Source organism: Heteronotia binoei, chromosome 17, assembly GCF_032191835.1.
Source record: "Heteronotia binoei isolate CCM8104 ecotype False Entrance Well chromosome 17, APGP_CSIRO_Hbin_v1, whole genome shotgun sequence".
Taxonomy (NCBI): domain Eukaryota; kingdom Metazoa; phylum Chordata; class Lepidosauria; order Squamata; family Gekkonidae; genus Heteronotia; species Heteronotia binoei.
In genome coordinates this window covers 26,321,914-26,346,481 of record NC_083239.1, presented here as the reverse complement: position 1 = coordinate 26,346,481, position 24,568 = coordinate 26,321,914, and the positions used below count along the sequence as shown (strand labels likewise).

Genomic DNA, 24,568 nt, shown 5'->3' with positions numbered 1-24,568 from the left:
AAGAGCTTACCCTCTCCAGAGTGAATGTTCTCACGACATATTCTGCCAGTGTCTCCGAATTCACCTGGGTAATTTTAATATCTCCATACATCTCAGAGTCATCCGGCCAATATTTGGAGCACTTCACCTGCAACGACAAAAGAGATCAAGGTCTTCAACTGGGCAGCAAAACATCTTCATCCAGAGCCACTGGAGGAAGAAAATGAACTTCTTACCCTTCCCACCTCCACCAGTTTTGTTATCATCACTATACTGGAACAGTGTTCCTGCCACACCATCCGCCAGAAATCATAGATCATCTCCTGTTTAGGGCCTGGAACATAAAGAGGGACAAAACTAAGTCACCACTGAGAAAGCAACAGAAGGAAATAATAGGACAAAGCAAAGTGTTAGTAACAACCACAGCAGAATTTTATATGCCTGCCCTAGTCTCTTTTGTGTATGTTAGATGCTGCCAGTTACTTCCAACTTATAACAACCCTGTGAATTGAAGACCTCCAAAATGTCCTGTTGTTGATAGCCTTGCTCAGGTCTTGCAAACTGAAGGCCGTGGATGTCTGTCTCCATTGAGTCAATCCATCTCGTGCTGGGTCTTTCTCTTTTCTTACTGCCTTTAACTTTTCTTATCATGATTGTAATTTCCAGTGATTCTCATTTTGTCATGATGTGACCAAAGTATAACAACCTCAGTTTAGTCATTTTAATTTCTTGGGAGTATTCAGCCTTGATTTGATCTAGCAACATTAACATTCAATTTAAACAAAAGGCTTTGATCTTTTAAAACCGTCTCTATGGCTTGCTGTAGTCTGTGGATTTTCTTTTTATATTTTATGCTGCTTTTTTTGTGATGGCTTGTTTTTATGCTCTGCCTTGTCTATAACGGTTTGATTTTAATGGATGTGTGGCTTTATTGTACTGTTGTAGATCTGAGCTGCTCCGAGGAGTTCTTCAGAGAGGCAGCATATATGTTTGTTAAAATAATAATAAAAATCCCACAACTTTGTCCTTTTTAAATGTCCTGATGCCCATTAGTCCAAACTAGCAGCCAGTCCACTTGCATTGTAATCCTATGCAGACTTGATTTCAATGGGGCTTACAGTGGTGCATGAGATCATGGTAGTCATGCATATCAGAGTGCAGGGACCTGATATCTGGAGGGAGCCTCAGAGCTCATTCAGTATTGGGGCTCCCAAACTCCATGTGATGGCTGGGGATCTCCTGGGATTACAACTGATCTCCAAGCAACAGTTTACCTGGAGAAAATGGTCACTTTGGAAGAAGAAGAAGATATTGGATTTATATCCCGCCCTCCACTCCGAAGAGTCTCAGAGCGGCTCACAATCTCCTTTATCTTCCTCCCCCACAACAGACACCCTGTGAGGTGGGTGGTGCTGAGAGATCTCTCACAGCAGCTGCCCTTTCAAGGACAACCTCTGCCAGAGCTATGGCTGACCCAAGGCCATTCCAGCAGGTGCAAGTGGAGGAGTGGGGAATCAAACCCGGTTCTCCCAGATAAGAGTCTGCACACTTCACCACTACACCAAACTGGCTCTCTGGAAGGTGGACACTATGGGATTATACCCCCTTGATGTCCCTCCTTTCCCCAAAGCCTGCCCTCCTCAGGCTCTACTCCCTGAATCTCTAGGTATTTCACAGCCCGGAGCTGGCAACTGTATTCAATACACTATGCACAGATCCCCCCAAAAGGGCATATCTGTCTTTGCTGGGAAAACTTAGAAAACAGTCTGCTTACAACTTTGAAATGTAATTCAAGATAGGCACTCAAGGAAAGTGCACATTTTAAAAAAAATCATATCACTGTTAAGAAAGAACTTATCATTCAAAACCAGAAGAAGACCATAGATTTATACTCCACCCTTCTCTCTGAATCAGAGTCTCAGAAAAAGCTTACAATCTCCTTTATCTTCTTCCCCCACAACAGACACCCTGTGAGGTAGATGGGGCTGAGAGAGCTCTCATGGAAGCTGCGCTTTCAAGGACAACTCCTGTGAGAGCTATGGCTGACCCAAGACTATTTCAGCAGCTGCAAGTGGAGGAGTGGGGAATCAAACCCGGTTCTCCCAGATAAGAGTCCGCACACTTAACCACTACACCAAACTGGCTCTCAAGAACAGATAATTCTGGTGGGTTATATCCCACCATGTTTTCACTCCATCTTGCCCAGTTCCCATCTTCACTGCAGGTCAGGTTCCACATAGCTTTTATCCTTGTGTAATAAGACAATTGTCTCATATCTTATTATGGAGTCTGAAACAATTAGCTTGTAAAATTATTTTCTTTAGCTAAGTGGCCACCGACCCTCAAGGACAACCTCTGTCAGATAAAAACTCGCTGAGAGAGAACTTATGTTGAAAGTACAATAAATTGAGGGGTCTGAGCATCAGAAAACTGGACAGGAACTTTCAGTGAGTTATAGAACTGGAAGAAAAAAAGAACTCTTTTTATTAGGTAAGCTCATAAAAATAGACTCAAGTCTTAATTAACCCTATAAGTATTTAAAAAAACCACATGCAAGAAAAGTCAGATCTCCTGACACATATGAGTCCTGCCATCTCCAACAGTTTATTCTTGGTGGTCCACCGCCTTTGACCAGAAGAAAAGCCAGTAGAACGTAGTCCTATAACTACCAGTCTACAAACTCTTTTTAAAAAAAATTTCACATGGTGATGAGAACCAGACAAACACAGGTTGGTGGGCCTTCCTGGAAAGAATTGTGGTACTACTGTTCAGGACCGCCCCCCCCCCCCCCCCAATAGCTCCAAACATCCTTAGTTGTAAATTAATGAGCATTTGATCCCAGAACAAAGATTCATACCTTGGGTTGCTATGAAGTGGTTGGATCTGTGGTAGCCCTGCAAAGGAATAAAACCATGTTATGTTCCTAGAGAAGAAAATGTGAGTAAGACTCAGTTTGACCATCCTCGAAAGACCACCACCTTTACTCCTCCCAAAGCCTTTTGCTTGGAAGCCAACAAAAGCAGAAGTCCCCTGTATCATACCTACCCTCCTCCAAAAGGATTTTCTATACAGTAAGGTCATACCCAAAGAAATGCTTATTTTGCTCTTATAACTGAAGTTGCTCCATATCTGTCTTTGCTGGGAAAACTTAGAAAACAGTCTGCTTACAACTTTGAAATGTAATTCAAGAGAGGCCCTCAAGGAAAGTGCACATTTAAAAAAAATCATATCACTGTTAAGAAAGAACTTATCATTCAAAACCAGAAGAAGACCACCATAGATTTATACTCCACCCTTCTCTCTGAATCAGAGTCTCAGAACAAAGTCTTGTCCTGTTGTTGACATCCCATAGTGCCATCCTAAGCAAGGTTATATCCTTCTAAGTATGCTGAAGCCAATGGGCTTAGATGGGTGTAACTGTGCTTAGAACGGCACTATCAGTTTGATGCCAAACTCATGAGAGCCCCCAGTTTTTCTTACCATAAGACTGTTGTTAAATTTGTATTTATAGTTTTAAAAAAACAAGGCTTCAGATGAATTGACCCACTGCCCTTAACTAACTGGAAATGCTGGGTATTGGCTCAAAAAGGGGCTCATCCATCAGGAAGTCATTTGCTGGGCTTAACAATCAATGCAATATAGCGCAATAGATACATGGATGAGGGCTGGAGAGACTCAGATTCAAATCTACCTAGCAGGGTTGTTGTAATTATTAAAATGCAGAGAACCATGGACAGTGCCCAGAGCTCACTGGAGGAAGAACAGGATGAAAAATTGGATACTGATTTGCCTCTGGCTGCTACTTAAAAGAATGCTTCCAAGTAGTAAGTGCATGACCGTGACCAAGGTAAACTGTTCAGAAGCTCTCAATAGAAAGAGTTATCAAGCCAAGACTGCTTTCTTGGGCTCATATTAGGGTACAACACTGTCAGTTGGTTACATCTTTTGACCAATGAAAAGGGTGTTCCTTTCTCTTTTAAATTTAATTGTAGGCTGCAAGTGCAATCTTTTAAGAACTAGTCGTCTTTCTTGCTTGCCTTGGAGGAGATGGCTCCACTCAGATGCCTCCTGGGGCAAAACACAGGCAGATCAAGTATGGTGTTGTTGTTTTTTTTACTGTAGGCTGGTGCAAACATACGTTGATTTTAATTGATTTAATGCCATGCACTGAATTGATAGCAATTTATTCTAGCTGGGTAGCTGCCTTGTACAAAGAAGCAAGCTTGAAACCAAACAGCTAAACCCACACTGTCTGCCTGCATGATATGATCTTGCAACCACAGAGGCCAATTCTGTCTTGTCCCTAGAAGGACCTGAACATCCCCTCCTGCTTTCCTCTACACAAAAAGCCAGATTGTGGATCCTTGGTGATTATGGGGTGGATCCCACCCTTCTCCTCCTGCACTGAGCCAAGTCTGAAGCCTTCCTCCATCCTAAGGAACCATCTTTCAACTTGTGGCTATTCATCCCATGGAAAAGCCACAAGTTGGAGAATAGTTCCTTAGGCTGGATGGCTCATTGGATGATGGTTGTATTTAAAACCTCCTAATGTGAAACCAACTCTCCTTATTGGAAGAGCCAGCATGGTATGGTATAGTGGTTAAAGCATCAAGATTAGGATTTGGGAAACCCAGGTTCGAATCCCCACTTGCGCCATGGAAGCTTGCTGGGTGGCTTTGGACCAGTCACACACTCTCAAGCCTCACCTACCTCACAGGGTTGTTGAGATGATAAAAAGGAGGAGAGGAGAGCTATGTAAGTCAATCTGGGTTCCCATTGGGGAGAAAGGCAGGGTATAAATAAAATAAGTAAATCAATTTAAAATTGTGGTCTCTCTCTCTCTCTCACACACACACACACACACACATGCACTAAAATCATTGTTTTATTTATACTGTAAGCTGCTTTGAATTTCACAAGGTAGAAAGGCAGTTGATAAATGTTTTAAATTAATATTACAGGGACCAATGTAAATACTACAAGGACTCTGTCCATATTTTCCCCCACATGTATGAGGATTCTCTTTGCTCTTTTCCACTGTAGATACATTCTAGATACATTGGTAGGGGGTGGGGGGAGATGATTGTCAGGGATGTCGAACCCATTTGTTATGAGGACCGGATCTGACATAAATGAGACCTTGTTGGGCTGGGCCATGTTGGGTTGGGCTGAGCCATTGTTGGGCCGGGCCATGTGTGTACCTATTTAAGATTAGGTAGCAGAGATAGAAACTTTATAAAGGATACAGACAAACACAATAATATATATACAAACACAATAATATACCTTAAAACATACTTAAAATGTTAGCATTTGTTAGTCTTTTCTTTGTATTTCTCCCATGGGATCCAGGGAACTGACAAAGGGAACTCTGGCTTTTTCCTTCCTTCCCCAGGGGACTGGGGGTGGGCGGGAGAAGAGCCTCAACCAATAGAAGACTTGGCTCAGTAACTTTGCTGTGTCATTGAGAGAGCCTGGAAAAACAAGCTCTTCTTCTCCCCTTTCTTCCCCAAGGGAGGAGCCTCAGCCAATGGAGAAAACAGAGGCTTTGCCCTGTAGCTCCTGTGCAATTGAGCAAACCTTGCAAAGCAAACTGTTATACAGAAGGAAGCAAGATATAAGGAGAAGGAAGCAGATGACAGCCAGTTGCTCGGGGGCTCGAGAGGAGCCCTCCGGGGGCCTGATTCGGCCCCTGGACTGCTTGTTTGACATTCCTGTATTAGATATTCTTTTGCCAGGTATGCAAAATTCAGATTGTAAAATCTGCCAGGATATACAGAAAGGGAGGTGTAATTTCCACCCCTTTCTTCCTTCCTGTTGAAGGCCCTACATGCCATTCCTGAAGGTCCCCTGTTCCTCAGGAGCAACATTTTGGAGAGATCAAGGGACTGTAGTAGAGGGCGAAGGCAGGAAAGTTCTGTTCCATGGATGGAAATACTTTCCGTTAGCAGAAAACTGAGTGTGGATCCAACCTATAGAATACCTTTTAAAAAATACACACTTCACACCTTTTTGCATGAACGAAATTTATGAAACATTCACAGTACATCCTCAGAAAGAGGGAGACCATAACGCTCAATGCAGCAAAGCTGCAGAACAAGTATGGAATGGAATGAGGAATATTCAGTCACAATCAGGATGAACACCTATGTTTGCCTGCTCCTTTTCCATATAAAGCAGTGACTGTGTGAGGGAAGAATCTGATTCTTACATAAAAAAGAAAGCACAGGCAAAGGGGCATAAAGCCTCCCCCTTATCTCACTGCCCTTCGTTATTTCAGGCATTTTTCTCCTCAGCCTCACTTAGTTCCAGTCAAGATCAATACTCCCTCTAAGCTATGGAGTCTTGTGAGCAAAAATTCTACTGCGTGGCTACTGACATTAAAGTTGTGAACTACTGCATAAATTAGTTTGCTCTGGGGCCATTTTTCCAGAGCTAAGACAAAAATGTGTGAGTTGGAGGGTAAAAAACTGAGAGCTAGCTCACACTAACTCAGCTTAGAGGGAACACTGGTCAAGACCCAAACACAATTTCTCTGGGTTTGGTATAAACTTGTCCTTGCCTTGCCTCACATGCCACCCCCTATACTCAAGTTGATAAGCATTAAAGAAAAATGTCTATTTTATTTGTAAAATGACATTTAAAAAATCATATTGTGATAATGGGTATGAAGCCCAGGGTAATCCCTCATGATTCTCAGATCTTGGTAAAGTGTACCCCCTCTTGTGTTTACTCTTAGGCAACACTCTAACAACTATATGACTATCTTCAATACAAATCCATTTCTCATTACAAACAGTATGAGTATTCTACACATGAAGATACTGGAGAGAGAAACGGACCAAGGGACTGTGTTGGTGAACAACACCATGAGTGGTAGAATCATCTCCTATTTAATTCCTGTCCCAGCCTTCACTGATCATCACAAACAGACTATGATTGCCCTGTCCATTTCCCTCTCTCAGAGGAAAGATTTCCCCCTCGATTTTTCTTTCCCTTCTGTGACTGGAGCTGCCCTAGTTCATTGTTTTATTCTTTTCTGAAGACCTATGGCTGTCCCACCCTGTCATAGTATAATATTCTGGCTGTTTGCTCAGCATAGGAATCTGAGGGGAGGAATGAGAGCACCCTTAAATGGCACTTGCAAAGTTTTTATATTCCAAATTAACAACATGTTTTATTCAACACAGAGGGGAAAGGTCAGGTGAAATGGGGTAAAATTTCTGAGGTAGTTCAATATAGATAACTCTGAGATAAAAATCACTACATGCACAGACTTTAGTTCTTATATTTCAGGCTAATCAGTGTTTTTAAAGTTATTCACAGTTACTTAAAATCTTTGTGTCAAGAGGCTTTTGTTCCAGTGTTTTCCAAACTCTTCAGTACGCTTCCTTTGAGTATTTTCTAGCTGTTTTGGTTTCCAGAAGGCTGATACACTCCAGTACCCAAACCCCTTCCTTTGAAACACCAATACTCATATTGAGTTTTTAACTGATTCTTAAGGTCTCTAAAGGTAGTTTCTAATCACACCAGACCAAGGATCTCTGCAGTGCTATCAATGTGTTTAGACTGGTTTGGGAAATCCCTTCTCTCTCTAAAAGATCTATCCCCTTTCCTTGGCTGGAATGGGAGTTTTCAACTAACTACCCACTTGCCAACCTTCCCTAGTTCTCCTGTCTGTGTTAAATTCCTCTCAGTCAGGGCTGAATTCCGAATGAAAAATCTTCCTTAGCATTCAGCTCCAAAGTCTCTCTCTGCTCAGCTGGTGCTAACCAATCAGATTGCCTGGAGTAGCTTGACACTTAAGGCTCTCCATTTCTGTGAAGAATTAACCTTTCACAAACAGTCTTTTAACTGTTTGTACAGCACCACTAAGCTTTTTTAAAGTGCTGTCCATCACACTACAGGCACACTGATAAAAGAAGAAGAAACCCCTCCAATGAAAATCCAGGGAATCAAAAATGAGGGAAACACAAAAGAAGAGGAAGAAAGACAGATATAATACATACTTACTTCTCGGTTTATCCGAATCTTAGCAAGCCCAATCGGACACAGGTTGAAGAGAAAAAGAGATCAGAGACAGACAGATTAGTGAGACACAATCTGAGAAACTGACTCGAACATTTAGTAGCAAAGAGAGTACACCAGACAGCAACGTATAGGAACCAAGAGGGAACAGAAACGGCAGGATAAAGGATTTGGGGATGGAGCAGCTTCATTCTTTTATCTCGAATGAACTGGGAGCAACATTACCCAGCACTAGAAAATGACCCCAATTTCCAGTTTGGCTACTCAGGATCTTCAAAAATGGAATTTTCTTCTTACTTTTTTTTTAAAAAAAATTCAAGAACTTGTAAAATACTGGTATCTTCCCATGCATTTAAATTCAGCTGTCATTTGAGAAGCATAGCCAGGTTTAGGGAGTTGCAGCACAAATAAACAGGAGTCTGCTGATACTTTAAAGACTTTTTATTCTACCATAAGCTTTCATGAATGCTTGCAGTGTTCCTCTCTAGGCTAGGGCAGAATCCATTCACTGCATCTGATGAAGTAGGTTCTAGACTACAAAATACTAGAATAAAAATGTGTGTCCTAAATTGCCACAAGATGCTTGTTGATTTTGGCTAGGCAATGTGGATGAAGCAAGCTACCTATCTTCAAAATACATTTGGGATGTCCAGGATTGATAAAAGATAGCATGTTTTTACATAATACACAAGTCATAGACAGAAATCCCTGGCCAAAGATGTGGAGGTGGACGGCCTCTGCTTTAGGTAGCTTTAAAAGAAGACTAGACAATTTAAGGAAAAATTAGAAATCTATCCACGGCATGGATGATACTGGGAAAAATCAACCCCTAGTTAGTGGAAGTGAAAGAATGGCAAAGATCAGCATCAGGAAAGCAAGGATTTTGCTACACCCATTACATTGTACATGTGCAAAGTGTCATCAAATCACAGCCAAGGGCTTTCCAGGCAAGTGATTAAGCCAAGGTGGTTTGCCATTGCCTTCCTCTGCAGAGTCTTCCTTGGTGGTCTCCCTAGCAAGTATTGACCCTGCTTAGCTTCCAAGATCTGACAAGATCGGGCTACACCATGTAGCCTTCTCTCCCTCCCCTTACATTATATTGGGATAAATGACACATTATAAGATTACATAGAACTGTAATCCATCTTGATCTATTTTGAGGGAAAGCTGAATGAAAAGAAGGGGCAACGGGGGATATTTACAGGTATTTACAGCTACTCCTTGCTATCCTTTCGAGCCAACCCTGTAAGAGTGCAATAGCAGAGATGGCCTTTGCCTTTGTGCTCTGCTTACAGGCTTCCTGGAGGGCATCTGGGTGACCATTATTAGAAAGAAGAGCCAGACTAGGCATATCCTTCCTGCATTTTTATGGTAAATTGTCGATATCACTGCATGCCAGGCACCAAATGCTTCCAAATACTAAATACTGAACTCAGATAAGCAAATATTGAAATCAAGCCTTCTTTGGTTGTCCAAACACTCTTAGACAAATATTCAAACATTCTGTGAATATCAGACATGAACACTTGACAGAGAGAATTTTTCGAGCACGAATTAACTTGAGCTCCAAAACAAACCCTTTTGAAGACTGTGCATTGATAGTTGTACTCAGGAGATGGGTACTTCTGCTGCTTATATTCCCTTGTCTGGGTTTTGGAAACACAGGCTGGGTCCCTTTAAATTATTTATTTATTTAATTAGATTGTTAGCCCATCCTTCCCGTAGAACAGGCTCAGGGTAGGTTACATCATAAAAACAATCAACAGTAAAAAACTAATTTAAAATATGGAGATGCATTTGATTCTGTCTTGAACTGCTGCTCCACCATAACTTCCCATTCCTGGGGGTTACCTCCTCACAGTGAAAAAGGGGAAGAAAGTATTTGTTTACGGAGGTGCCACAGATGATGGTTCAGGAAAAGAATGGGAAAAAAAACTTTAAAGAAGATGTGGGATGTAGGCTCTCAAAGGGTTAGATGAAGGAGAGAAAACAAGAGGAACAAGGAAGACTAAGATAAACCACAGGTTACAACCCCAATCAACAACACTTTTAAGAGACAACAAAGGAGAAAAAGTGACTGGGATTTTGCCATGAATGGCTAGTGGAAACAGACCAAAGCCCTGATGTACTTACATCAATATAGTTGGCATTGATATAGTCTGAGTTGGGATCACCAAGAAGGGGGTGGAGCTTAACTCGATGCCGATCATCTGGAAAGAAAAAGAGACATGACCATGAGAGGTACAAAGGTGGCTGGAAGAGACCTTTGGCTCAAGTGGTTTTCAGTTACCAGAACATCTTGAAGAAAAAAGTGAACATCCTAAAGAAATAAAAGATACCCAACTGTGCTCCTCAGCCCAGGGCTTCTAGCAATACAGTGAAACCTCGATATGCAGTTAAGACTTGATGCAGTCTGCAAAGCCCATGCAGCTCACAGCCAGAGATAATTCACTCCTCATCATTATAATTCATTACTATATCTAATAGTAAAGTGGGTGGCAGTATGCCAGTCACAAAAACAATACAACTTGGCTATCTGGAGACAAGGGAGCAGTTCCTAAATATTCAGAGGACTTTCCAGACATTCAGAATAATGTGTCTTTGCAAATTAACCAGCAAATACACCCACACCCAAACACCCAAAATGGACGGTTCATACTCTAGCATAGTGGCTGTACCATGGCATGGGGACACAGGAGTTGGACATATAGACATATGGACATATGAAGCTGCCTTATACTGAATCAGACCTTTGGTCCATCAAAGTCAGTATTGCCTTCTCAGACTGGCAGCGGCTCTCCAGGGTCTCAAGCTGAGGTTTTTCACACCTATTTGCCTGGACCCTTTTTTGGAGATGCCAGGGATTGAACCTGGGACCTTCTGCTTCCCAAGCAGATGCTCTACCATTGAGCCACTGTCCCTCCCCTAAGTTGTTTAGGTATGCTGCTTTTATAACAATCTGTTGCTAAGAATTCATTCATCCGCCATACCTACATCTACCTGCAAGGGTATCCTGCCATTTCCTGCAAACCCTTGCCTACCACATATTATTCATTTGTGCCCTTTGGGCATGCCAGTAGAAACCCTGGACATTCACTGTTTCTCCTAATACCCCTGTCCATGTCCACCAGCCAGAATCTTTGACAAGCCACTTCCTGCTGACCCTACGTGCCACAGATTATCTGTTGTGCTTCTACAATTGTTTGTCCTTAAAATTTACTGCAGGATGAAGAGTAATTGGTTTGCTCATGACCCTAAGAGTTTTTGGAACCATGGAGGAGGAGATTTGGGCCAGCAGGAGGGAACTTCCCAATCATGTAACCCTGCCCTCAACTTCTCAAGGCTCCACACTTGCTCTATTTATATTCCAATGTTCTTCCACAGAACTCTGAGCAGCATAGATCTGAATCTGGATCCCAAGCAGTCTCCTATTCAGACCCACACCAGACCTAGCCCTGCTTAGCTTCAACAAGGCTTCCATGCTAGAGCAGATGTTAGCCAGCAATATGCCACAACCCAGTGTGACACCAGGCGCTGACAGATTGTTGCATGAACTTTGGAGGAGCAGAGGAAAATGGCAGCATAGCGATGAGACATGCACCTGGGCTTGATCTGGGGAGTTGCCCCCGCCATGCCATAAATCAACAGGCATCTGCTCTCTCAGCCTTTCCACCCCCCACAGCTGGTTGACAAGTGGGGTGGAAACAGCCTTTGGCTGGTGCCAAGCTGTTTTGAACAATTTGCTCTCATTTTTGTCATTATGTTAACAAGGATTTTCAATTTGCAAAATACAGAGGGGAGACAGTTATAATTAGAAGCAACAAAAATAGCTGGGGAGAATGATGTCAAGAATCCCCAATGTGCCAAAAGCAGCTTTCAGCTGAAATATTTTGTATCAAACATTCAGACTTGAATTGTGAGCTTTCATCTGTTCCTGGAAGGGATGTGAATGTGAAAGAAGCTTCTGCTGGTCACTTGTTCTTTCCCAAAGTCTCCTGACCACCCACAGACTTCCACACACCCCTCTACACCGAGCCATGAATGGAATTTTCTGAATGAATGTCAAATATTGTAATGATCCCTCATGTGGGTGCAATGGAACCTTATTTCATCATAGGAGATGGGCATTTGTGTCAGTTCATTAAGAAAACAGAAGTCCAAAAGTAATGGTAAAGTGACGCCATTCTTAGGGCTGCCTGTAATGCCACAAAATGGCAAGTAAGATAAGAGAAGAGAAGGAAGGGAGGGAGGGAAGCAAGCAACTTTAATTTAAATGCATTCTCCAAGCTGCTAGCTAGCTTGATTTGGAGAAGTGATTTAAAGAAAGAAATGCCTTTTCCAAGCTGGCTGATGGGGCAGCGGGGGCTCCGAGAGCCACACAATGTGTGTGAATGTGCCACAGTTTGGCCACCCCTGTTTTAGGGTATCAGGTTAAGATCTCAAAAGTCCAGGATCAAATTCCCGCTGGGCTATGAAAGTTCGTTGGGTGATCTTGGGCAAGTCACTCTCTCTTAGCCTAAGCTCTCACGGGTTGGTTGTTGTGAGAATGACATGCAGGAAGAGAGAATGATGTTGTAAGCCACTTTGGATAAAAATGGGGGTATAAATAAATAAGAGTCAATCCTGGCTTTTCTCCAATTCACTGGAGCAGGAGGTGCATCAGAAGAGCGCCAGCATCACAAGGGAGCAACCATGCAGGAACAGCATCCTCCATTGTAAGATACTCAGCCGAGAAACCCCAACACTTTGTGATTGGCCCCAGTACCCCACAATGGTTGGTCTCTGCTCACAGAGCAGCCGTTTATTAGCTATACCCACTCCTTATTCTCAGAATTTCAGAACTGTTAACAAATTCAGCAACACTGGGGACTCATGATGTAGCTCTCTTTAATAGTGAAAGATTGTATCTGGTGTGAGTTGCATTGAAGACTACTGGGGAAAAGGAGCAATGGCTCTTCTTCAGTGGTTCCTCTTTATTCATAACGGCTGGAGCAAAACGTAACCTGATCAACCTGAAAAGGGCTGGATTACGGGTCACAAAGTTGTGGATGCCACCTTGTCAAACAGAACTGCTGCTTAAGCAAACACAGATTTTACTGGCAGGTGGGAAGAACTAGGGATATAGAGCTAAGAGATTTTGAACAAAACACTAGAACAAAGCAGAAGTCAAGCAGCATCTTTAAGACCAACAAACTTATTCAGAATGTAAGCTTTCGTGTGCATGCACACTTCTTCAGACGGAAAATGAGGTAAAGTAAGCAGAGCTACATATAGCTAGTGGGGTTTAGAATGCAAAGTGGTACAACACTGAAATCCAATAACTTTGTACCACTTTGCATTCTAAACCCCACCAGCTATATGTAGCTCTGCTTACTTTACCTCATTCCTCATCTGAAGAAGTGTGCGTGCACATGAAAGATTACATTCTGAATAAAAATGTGTTGATCTTAAAGGTGCTACTTGACTTCTGCTTCGTTCTACTGCTTCAGACCAACACGGCTGCCCACCTGGATCTATGAACAAAACACTGTTCACAATAGAATATATTGAAATACTGGATGAGGGACTAAGTTTTGGCTTCTCAGGACACCACCCCACATGCTCCAGGAATGTCTGTATGCTGGGCAAGCAGCCTTTCCTCACAGTACTGGAATGAAAAGGCCCACTCTAGAATATGGCCACTCCTCTGCCTACTGCCTTTCTCACTGCTCTACATGCTGTCTTCTCTGGAACACCTCTTTCCACAGAAACTCCTTAACCCCCCTCTTGAAGAACCCCTCAAGCTTTCTGTTCAACAGCCAGTTTTCTCCAGCTGCCATCCACTTGAATCGAGAGCTCTCTGTCTGTTCAAGGTGAAGCAGTGGCCAACAAGACGGCATCAGGGTTCCACAGTAAAACAGCAGATGGAGGCCTTTGACTGACACCTTTTGCTGCCCTTTCACCTTCCTCACACAGAGCAGCAGGAGAGGAAAAGACCTCCTCGCAGAAAGAAGAGTTGCGATCTTAAAGTCCTTGAGGTGATGTTCGCCAGGTTGTGGTTTATATTAAATAAGTGCTCATGAATGGTTTATAAGGGGATTCATAAATTGTGAGCAGATGTTACGAGCATGTTACCAATATTAGGAAAATGTGTTACAGACCCTTTTTTTAAAAGGCACATAAAGAAACTATGTACGAGATGGCTGTTCTATTCTAGGACTCCTCCCCATCAAAGGATGATGATTACAGGTTTCTAAAAAGGCATCCAGTGCTTAAAAGTATTTAGGTACACGTGTCTCGATTCAATTATGCATTGGAGTTGTTAATAAAATAATAGAAGAGGGGGTTAAATCCACAGAGCTCTTACAGCAGATAACAAATGACTGGCAAAGTAAATTAGACCACATGCGCTGCCTTTAATGGATCAGGGTTCGTAGAAAAAAAGGAATTTTTATTTTGTTTATTTAGAAATTTACGCCCCTTCTTTCTCACCAGTGGGACCCAAGGCGACTTACTACATCATTCTGCCTCCTTGATTTTATCCTCACATCAACCTTGTGAGGTAGGTTAGGCTGAGAGCATGTGACTGGCCCAAGGACACCCAGCCGTTTCCCATGGCAGAGCGGAGATTTGAACCTGGGTCTTCCAGATCCTATTCCAGCACTCTAGCCATAACTCCACACTGTCTCTCAAAGATACTCCATTCAGACAGTCCTCTAAATCACTCTGCCATTGTGGAGGCTGCAAACAACCCACAGCAGGTTGCCTCAAGAGGCAGATTTGGGGTGAGGGTGCAATATCCTGTTCTGTCTTCCAGAAGAAGGAGAAGATGATGATGATGATGATGATGATGATGATGATGATGATGATGATGATATTGGATTTATATTCCGCCCTTCACTCTGAATCTCAGAGTCTCAAAGCGGCTCACAATCTCCTTTACGTTCCTCCCCCACAACAAACATCAAGCTGGCTCCTTGCCCCTTACCCAGCTGCTATCAGTGTCTTGGAGCTGAAGGAGATATTCCTCCTTACAACCATATTCCCCACAGCTTCTTGAACATAGTAGAGCAAGACCCCTCCTTTCGAGAGTTCTTGCAAGACCCCTCCTTTCGAGAGTTCAGCACAATAATTTGGCATTTGGGGTTGGATCCAGATTAAATTTTCCAATAATGAAAGGAAAAGTGTATTCTTTATCAATGTCCCCTTCCTGCTGCAGACCTCTGGATTGCCCCTATACAGTTCTTGAGGGGCTCATGCCCCTGTTTTGACATCCTCTATCTATTCTTCTTAACCCTCTTTAAATGCTACAAGTCTCACTTTGAATCTTCAACACGTAAGGCAGGAGTCCCCAGTGTGGTGCCCTTGGTGCCATGGTGCTCACCAGTACCTATCCTGGAGGCTGCTAAATGTTTTTAGAAAGTGGGGGCAAGGGCAGGTGGGACACTCACCTAGCAAGCTTTCTGATTGGCCTCTGGAGATTTGATTGGCTGTGCAGACTTTGAAAAAGCATTGCTGTGGGAGAAGCTGCCACCACAACACAAGGACCTTCAGTGTGTGCAACTGAAGGTGTTGTAGTGGTCATGTTGTGACCACCCCTGCCTTTTGTGGCAAGCTTCTTATGGCAGACATTTTGGTACCTTGCCCACCACAGTGGCAGAATTCCAAAGATACCCACCAGCTGAAAAAAGTTGGGGCTCTGATGTAGGACAACCTTTCTCCCCCAATTCACTGTCTCAGAACTGACTTTAACATTAGAGCGCAAATTCCATGATGTATAAAACTGAAACTGGAGCCATTGCATGATTCTTTCTCTGAGAATGTCAAGTGCTCCATATTTTCATGCTGAAACAGAGAATCTCCTGCGGTAAGCCATTCAGCTTTGTCAACAGCATGTACACCTGATTGAAATGCAACCCAAATGCAAGTATGACACGCAATCAACTTTGAGGAATTCCCTAGCAGTGAGGTGGGGCCATAACGAAACTATCGCTTTTGCAAACTGAACCCAAACTAGAGTCAAATCCATCTTCCCTGGCTTTGACAGCCTAAGATGTTAGCAAAGCACAACTCAAGTGTATTTTTTTTCCCCAGGCACAGCAGAGTTTTGAGGCATTCTGATACACAGAAATGAAAGGAAAGGATTGATTTTTCTTTGTTTTTCCAAAAGCTTTCGTCTCAAACACTTACAGGTTGGCAAGTGATCCTGTCTCCCTTTGGTCTTGTCTTTCTTCTTTGAAGCATCCCAGCCTTCAAAGAAACTCTAGGAGAAACAAAAGTCTATTATCTACACACAGAACACTTTGGGGAATTAACAAGCACACCAAATCCCCCTTTGAAAGCACAGATACCCAGCACTGGTTTAGGGGTTGGTACTTTCTCAAGGCATGTATAGATGTACAGTGTTCCCACTGAATTATCCATTATAGGAAGGACAATCATCCTTTTGGAAGGTTGGGAAGTTTGCTATGTAAGAATGGAAGGTGGGAAGTTTGCTATGTAAGAAGAAACAATACACAAAAAAATACACAGAGAGAGTCAAGAACGCAACATCTACACTGAGGCCTGCTGATCAGTTTTTATATATGGCTAAAGACCAGATATTTAACCACGGTTCTTTTGAGATCTGTCTTCCTAAATCAGCTTCCCACTGTTTTTGAGAAAGGGTTACAGATCCCTCCAATTTAGAATTCAGAATTGTATACAATTTAGTTATGAGACCAGGTTGCTGTTCTAGTTTAGTGAATAACAGGCACTCTAATGGGGTCAAGTCTGGCATACTGTACATTTCAATCAACATAGGGAGCTACGACTCTCAAAAACATATACTCTGGAAATCATGTAGTCTTCAAGGTGCCACTGGACTTGAATTTTACTTGTCGAAAGCAAGTTCTACAGACAAAACAACCAAAATGGTTATAGTGACCAAATAACTACGTATATTCATAGAATACAATCCATAGGAAACTTAAATATACAATTCCCAAACAATACAATTCCAACAAAAGGTTCTCGATGTGCAGGAGTCGACTTGGTTACTCCTGCTTCGATTTCTCTTCTAGCATTGGGTGCTCCATAAATCACATTCTTACAAAAGGTGCAATGTTCTGGATAATTCTGCAACACCTCACAAGGTACAATGCTCTAAATGGTTCTGCAACAATGTTTCTATTTTCCTTCAGAATTTCCAATGAATAAATGGGACAAAAAAGGTCTCCAAAACCGGCACTTCACTCTGGGATGGCTCAGAGCATTGCACCTTTTGTAAGAATGGGATTTATGGAGCACTCAATGCTAGAAGATAAATCAAAGCAGGAGTAACCAAGTCGACTCCCTGCACGTCGGGACTCCTTTGTCAGAATTGTATTGCTTGGGAATTGTACAGGCCTCGGATTCAGCAGGAGCTCACAGAAACACAGCTCCCGAACCTTTCTGAGAGTTCCATGTCCTCCTTCCCACCTTGTCCATTGAATAGTAGGTGCAGCTGCAAACAATCCTGGATGAGCTCCACCACCTATTTTTCTACAAAACGACCCCTGGGATTGTATATTTAAGTTTCCTATGGACTTTATTCAATAAATATACATAGTTATTTGGTCACTATAACCATTTTGATTTGTTTTGTCTGTATCCTTAAAGTGACCTCTTTCTGTGCGCTGAAAGCAAGTTCTAGCCTACATGACCCTAGAGGAAAGTTGGTAAAGGCTTAGACTAGATCTGTTGACAACTAAAAAGCCAAAAGCTGTTTATCGGTAAGACATTTCCACCACATATGTGGGGATAAGGAAACCCTTCTTGCATGGGAGGGATCATCCAGTGCCTACAGAATAAGTTCAAATCTGAAAGAATTCCTTGGCAAAGAAGAGAGGTGGGAAAAGGTACTGCTGAGGACTTCGCAATTCATAGTGATATACCTCTATGTGGGAGTTTGGGAACAACTGTTGATTGCTTATTTATTTTGGACGCTTCTCTCCTCCAAATTTTTACCAAAATTAGTTTTTGAGGTGGTTTATAAGTGAAGTAAAATGCAGAATATTTCCTTTATGAAGTTTTCTGTAACACCTGCAGCTTTGGGAACATCACGTTTGCAGCACAGAAATTTATTGAGTGGAAAAGATGAATTTGTTTCACTTATGAACCCCTTATATTTCACCAGTTACATTTCATTTATGGGTCACGTTTACATGCGTTGGCCATTGCAGCCCATCCCCCATGCTAGAATACTTCCAATTTAGAATTACTGTAAAAAAAAAAAAAAGTAAAGGTAGTCCCTTGTGCAAGAACCAGTCGTTTTCGACTCTGGGGTGACATCACATCACGATGTTTTCTTGGCAGGGTTTTGGTTATGGGGTGGCTTGCCATTGCCTTCCCCAGTTATCTACACCTTCCCCCCAGCAAACTGGGTACTCATTTTACGGACCTTGGAAGGATGGAAGGCTGAGTCAGCCATGAGCTGGCTACCTGAACCCAGCTTCCACAGGGATCAAACTCAGGTCGTGAGCAGAGCTTAGAACTGTAGTACTGCAGCTTTACCACTCTGCGCCACGGGGCTGCTAGAATTACTGTAATCTCATGTAAAAAAAAATTAAAAAAAACTACTTTACACAGTTGTAAATAGCAGACCATGCCTTTGGCAGCTCCAGCAAAAGGCTTGGGAAAACAGAAAGCATTTGGTTTACTTTTTGAATGAGGCAAGTTGAGGGATGTACGTGAGCCTCTAAACCTTGAATTGGTGCCCAGAGACAATTCTGGAGTAGATGTGGGATAATAAACTGAAGTTTAAGCCCTGCAAGATGGAAGTGCTGCTGGTGAGCAGAAGGTCTGACTCAGGGGGTGCTCTTGGACCTAGGCCTACTGCTGGATAGGTAGGGGGAAGTTGTGACCAGGAGTGTCTTTTACCAGCTTTGAATGGTCAGCCAGCTGTACTCTTCCCTGGACAGGAAAGATCTGTTCGCTGTGGTTACATGGCCTTTATCTAGATTAGATTACTGAATTGTGTTCTGCATGGGGCTGCCCTTGAAAATCTTCTAATGTTACTTCAGATACTTCTAATGTTGCAGAATGGTGCAGCCAAGATGTTAATTGGAGTGGGTCACAGGGACTATGTCACTCCAGTCTTGGCTCATCTACGTTGGCTTCCAGTTTGTTTCTGGGTGCAATTCAAGATGCTCATCTTAACCTTTCAAAGCCTTCTGTGGTTTAGGACCCACAAATCTGACAGACCGCCTACTCCCTTATGAACCTACCCAACCACTGTGGTCCTACTTCCAGTGCCACCTTCTGAGATTAGGCATCCCAGGAGAGGGCCCTTCCCTAGGGTTGCCAGGTTGCTCCTGGCTCCAGGAAGGGTAAGTCCACAGTGAAACTGATGGGCACTAGTATTGTATTGTCCATCAGTACTGTATTGTCCACAGTGAAACTGATGGGCACCAGTGATGGTTTGGTTTTTTTGGCTGCTCCCCTAGTCTGGTGAACACTTTCTCTCAAGAGGTAAATCTGTAGCTACAGAGTGCAGACTTTACAGAGAAAAAAACATACAAGTTCAAAAAGGCCTTAGATGTGCTCTAACGGACTAACTACCAAATTGCAACTTGTCCTATTTTCTTATATGCAGTGGATGAGGTTAGGGTGATGGTTGAATGTCTGAGGATTTAATGTTGCAGTTTTAAACAGTTCTTAGTAGTCTCCTGGGGGTGGGGGAGAGTGCAAATGGAGCTGAAAGGTAGAGTACAAATCAACAAAATGAACAAAACAAACACATTAATACAGTTCACAAAAGGCCCATTTTCAAATACATTCATTCCTCTACATCTATATATTCCAGGGGCTTCTAAAAACATCTTATTTTTCATTGGATTATGAATGCAATTTTTTTTAATTCTTTTCTTTTCTCTTCTCTTCTCTCCAATTCATTCTTTCCCTTTTCATTCCACAGAGCAGAGTCGGTGGTGAAATAGCAGCAACACCCGCTGCTAAGAGTGTGCACAAGAGGGAAAGTGGAAGAAAATGATATGTTTTCTCCCTCATTCCTAATATTCAAGTGCTTTTCAAAATGCCTGTTTTTTTGGAACGTGTACAACAGCTTTTCAAGGTGCCCTAATTATTGTAACTAACCCAGGTTTGTCAAATTCATAATATTGGAGAAGAGAGGCTCAGACGTCAGAAACAATGGAAGACGAGACAGTAATGTTGGGGTGGGGAGAGGGGGGTGATTTCAATAGGCAGTCCTGTGGGACACTGAGCCGGATTGTTATGACAGCAGCACAAAGCAAAGGCACCGTGACTGGTCCATTTTGATACGGCAGAAGAGCTGATGCAATGGCTCAGGGACACAATGTCCTTTCGACAGAACATGCAGAAGCCTCGCCCAGTGAATTCTCAGGATCAGCCCCTGTACTGGGCTCCAAACCACAACATAAGAACCACATTCTTGCTGCCCCTCCGCAAGACTTAGAACATCATGAGAAAGTGGCCCAGTGGAACATCTCAGCTACCAAACAGGGATTCTGTTAGGTGTGTGTGTTTTGCATGCTGTCAGATTGCTTCCAACTTATGGTCACCCTATGAATTAGCAACTGCCAAAACATCCTGTTGTTAACAGCCTTGCTCAGGTCTTGCAAACGGAAGACCATGGCTTTGTTGAGTCAATCCATCTCTTCTTCCCCTTTTCCAGCTCCAACTTTTTCCAGCAACATTACCTTTTTCAGCAAGTCTTCAGTAGGTAAGACTGCACAAAGTAGTCTGTAAGTTGCCTTGAGTGGGTCACTCACTAGAATTATGGCCATATGAGTGGACATACCTGCGTAATACCAAGTCAGACTATTGGCTGTACTAGCTCAGTATTATCTGCTCTGACTGGCTCTGGCTCTCCAGGATCTCTGAAATTCTCAGGGTGCTGGACTGATTACACAGCCCTGAGCTGTGCACTTGGGGGAAAGAAGCAGCTCAGAAGTAGAGGATTTACCATTTTGCATGCAGAAGGTCTCCAGTTTAGCCCCTGGCATCTTCATGTATAGAGATCTTGGATACCAAAATATGAGGGAAAGACCAATCTTTACCAGAGATTCCAGAGAATTGCTACTGGTCAACTTAAACGGAGTTTGTGGGTCCGTTTAAGATCAAACGGGTGATCAATTCAGTACCTGTAGACTTGACACAAACTAGAGCTCAGTTGGACCATGGTTCAGCAGCAGGATGTCTACTTTGCCTGCACGTCCTCGGTTGATTTCCCGGCATCTCTAGTTAAAGGAGCTTCAAATAGCATCCCACTCTCCTGCAGCCTTGGAGAACCACTAACAATAGGAATAGGCAATATTGAGCAAAAGGTCCAAATGATTTGCTTCTTTAAGGCAGAGGTGGCCAAACTTGCTTAACACAAGAGCCACAAAGAGTAAACATCAGAAGTTTGAGAGCTGTAAAATGTTTGAGAGCAGGGAGGGAGGGAGGAAGGAAGGAAACAGATGGAGGAGGGAGGGAGATGTGGAAAGAAAGCAACTTTAACTTTAAATGCTTTCTCCAAGCTGCCAGCTGGCTTGACTTGGATAAGTGATTTAAACAGAGAAATGCCTTCTCCTAGCCAGCTGACGGGGTGGTGGGGAATTCAAGAGCCACACAATATGTGTGAAAGAACCACATATGGCTCCCAAGCCACAGTCTGGCCACTCCTGATTCATAAGGTAACTTTATATGTTCCTACACTGGATACTTCTCTTCTATTGTCCGCTCCTGCCGTGGGCATATGGTATACAATGGAATACAGGATGACAGATGACAAATGCTGCCTTCACCACATGACATATAAAACAATGATGGGGGATTAAGAACTAGGCCCAGCCATGTTCCAAGTTCTCACCTCATACTCCTGCTTGAATCCGTAGCCTTCTGCAGTCTTCATTTGATTGATGTGCTGAAGGAGATCAGCTACTCGGACAGCAGGATGGAGCTGTCCAGTGTGATAGGGGGAGCCTTTGCGTCCACACTGTCGCCGTGGTGAGCCCCCTAACAAACTGCTGGATTCGTTGACTACACTGCTGCGCTGGTCTGCTGGGAATGATGAGAGGAAAATCAAGAAAGTGATTAAAATAAAGAGAAAATAAAAGAATAGAACAAGTCAACTGGCAGCTGTTGTTAACCATGACTTTCTAAGGCGCAGAGTGGGAATGAGCCAAGAAACAGGAAAACGTGTGTGGTTCACTCCTGAGTCCTTGAGATGTCACAGTAGTTGACTGCTGCCTGAAAAAGAGCTTATACTGCTGCAAAACTGCCACCAAGCATAACTGCTGCAAAATGCAGTAAGAAAAGAACACAGATCACTTTCCTTCACATTTCTACAACACTGCTGGCAAACCTCCCTCCAACAGTGGTGTGAAAACCTTCTACGTGATGGAAAGATCTATGTGGTCTGCCATTCTTTGTTGTCCAGCCAACACATTTGGGTGGCTATTCCCAGCAGCTTCTGCATGTTGAATGTAAAGTGTGAAGCAGCCTTGAGCTGGAAAAAAAAACCTGGCATGCTCTGTAAGTGACAAACAACAATATCCCAAGCTAAGCTGATTTGAACAGGATTAAATACCAAGTGAGGAGTAGTGAAAATAATTTGTTCTACTTTTTTGGCTAATTAAATTTCAAACTTGGCTGCTTTGCCTAATAGCTAGTTAGGCATCAAATTCAAACTCTGTCACCTGTTCCGAACATTTCCCGGGTGCCTGGAAGGTAGACTCAATGAGCACCACCGGACTCACCTCTAAATAAATATGTACAGAATGAAACTGAGTAGACACTTGCTCTTCCTAGGTTGTTTCTTCTAATTTGCTCACCCTCTCTAACTGGTTTGCAGTGTTCTATCATCACATGCAGTTCCCAACAGGGGATACAATTTAGTACTGTAAAAACTAACTCCACTAGGGTAGGCAGATCGCTTCAGATCAGGTGTTCCCAACACTTTTTGAGTCTGTGGGCACATTTGGAATTCTGACACAGTGTGGTGGGTGCAGCCACAAAATGGCTGCCAAAGGAGGTGGAATTACTACAAAATGGTTGCAGCAGCTTACATTTAGTCACACAGTGGTGGCAGCTGATGCCAAAGCAATTTTAAAAAAAAATCTATACAGCCAATCTCATCACCAGTGGCCAATCAGAAGCCTTGCTGGGCAAAAGCCCCACCTGGCCTCACTCCCTTTTTAAAAATACTAGGTGAGCACCAGAAAAGCTGTCGGTGGGCACATTGGAGATCCTTGCTTTACCTTTTCCAATCCTTGAGTATGCAATGTGTTCCACCTCTCCTTAATTCTGAAAGAATTAGGAGAACTTCTAACATTAATCTGAGCATGTGCAGCAGCTTTCAAATCTTTCCCCCTTCCCATGTTACAGTTGAATACATACGCATAAAGTACTATGAAAAAGCAATTTCGTATCACCTTCAAAAATGATTTTGGTAAGACCAACACACACATGCAGTCTAGTAAAAAAAAAAAAAATCTTGATACGACCGTATCTAAGATCACATCAATGCTGCCCTTTTGCAGTGTTTTATAACCAGGGGTCATTTTGTAGAAAAATAGGTGGTGGAGCACATTCAGGGATTGTTATGCAGCTGCACATACTATTCAATGGACAAGGAGGTGGAACTCTCAGAAGGAGGAGGTGGAACTCTCAGAAAGGTTCAGGAGCTGTCCTCCTGTGAGCTCCCACTGAATCTGAGGCCTGTTTATAACCATGCATGTACAACAATCTCAAAATCTGGTTCTTTTGCTCAATCTGGTGCTTTCCTAAAAGTATGCTTGTGAACTTTTTCTTTTTAATAAATACTTTATAACTTTTGAGGATGGCAGCGGTTCTCTGTGCCACATAGACCTCCACCAACTCAGACATGGACACCACTTCAGACATGGTGAACCAGGGGGATGGCGGGCAGTTGGCAAGTGGCCTTTGTTCCAGGGATGCAGAAAGCAGTAAATTGTCCCGTGAAGACCAGACCCTGGGCAGCGGGAGACACAGAGGCAAGGCCTCAGAATTTGGAACGGAAGCTGAGTGTCCTTACCCTCCCAGTGGGCAATTCCTTACAAAGGTCAGGTCATGTCGGCAAGCTACCCTGAGAGTGGAAGAAAAGCCTCTCAAAGTATTGAGAACAACCTAGAAAGGCAGGGTGGAAACAGGGCAGGCATGTTCTACCACAGAACCCTTCTAAATTCCATGCACGGAAGTACAACTTTTGCTCCTCTCCTCAAAAGCAGCCCCCAATATCCTCTGTAATACTGCTCCCGAGTGATGGGGTACCTCAAGGAGCAAAATGAGGGGGAAATTGGAGTGCTGCTGCAGAAGAGAATTCCCCCCACCACCCCCATCTTGCTGGCAGTGATCTTTTGGATATGGATCAAGCTCATCGAAGGGAAAACTCTGAAATATCGGAACTACCATTTTGGGAAAGAGAATGGAATATATTCCAGCCAGTCAAAGCTTTCTCCAGTGCTAGCACCAAAAGATTAACTAAATAACATTTTAATGGAGTATTTTTAGAAAACTAATGGCTGTGTTTACGAATGCAATTTCCTCTATGAGATAAAGTACTGCTCTCCAGGATAAT

At 43.0% G+C, this 24,568-nt stretch overlaps 1 protein-coding gene across 12 annotated transcripts in view; it reads right to left on the bottom strand.

Moving 5' to 3' along the window:
* PTPRU (protein tyrosine phosphatase receptor type U) overlaps positions 1-24,568 on the bottom strand; it is a 495,642-nt gene that overhangs the window by 62,351 nt on the left and 408,723 nt on the right. For 5 of the 12 annotated variants that reach the window (XM_060257887.1, XM_060257891.1, XM_060257888.1 and 2 more), the window contains 7 exons: positions 21,839-22,029; positions 16,177-16,249; positions 10,141-10,217; positions 7,993-8,010; positions 2,837-2,873; positions 216-313; positions 11-127 (listed from right to left, as the gene is read on the bottom strand). In XM_060257887.1, coding sequence (XP_060113870.1) covers positions 11-127; positions 216-313; positions 2,837-2,873; positions 7,993-8,010; positions 10,141-10,217; positions 16,177-16,249; positions 21,839-22,029 — 611 coding nt within the window. The remainder of the gene's footprint in view (positions 1-10; positions 128-215; positions 314-2,836; positions 2,874-7,992; positions 8,011-10,140; positions 10,218-16,176; positions 16,250-21,838; positions 22,030-24,568) is intronic. The other 7 variants (XM_060257892.1, XM_060257893.1, XM_060257898.1 and 4 more) reach the window with 3 other exon arrangements.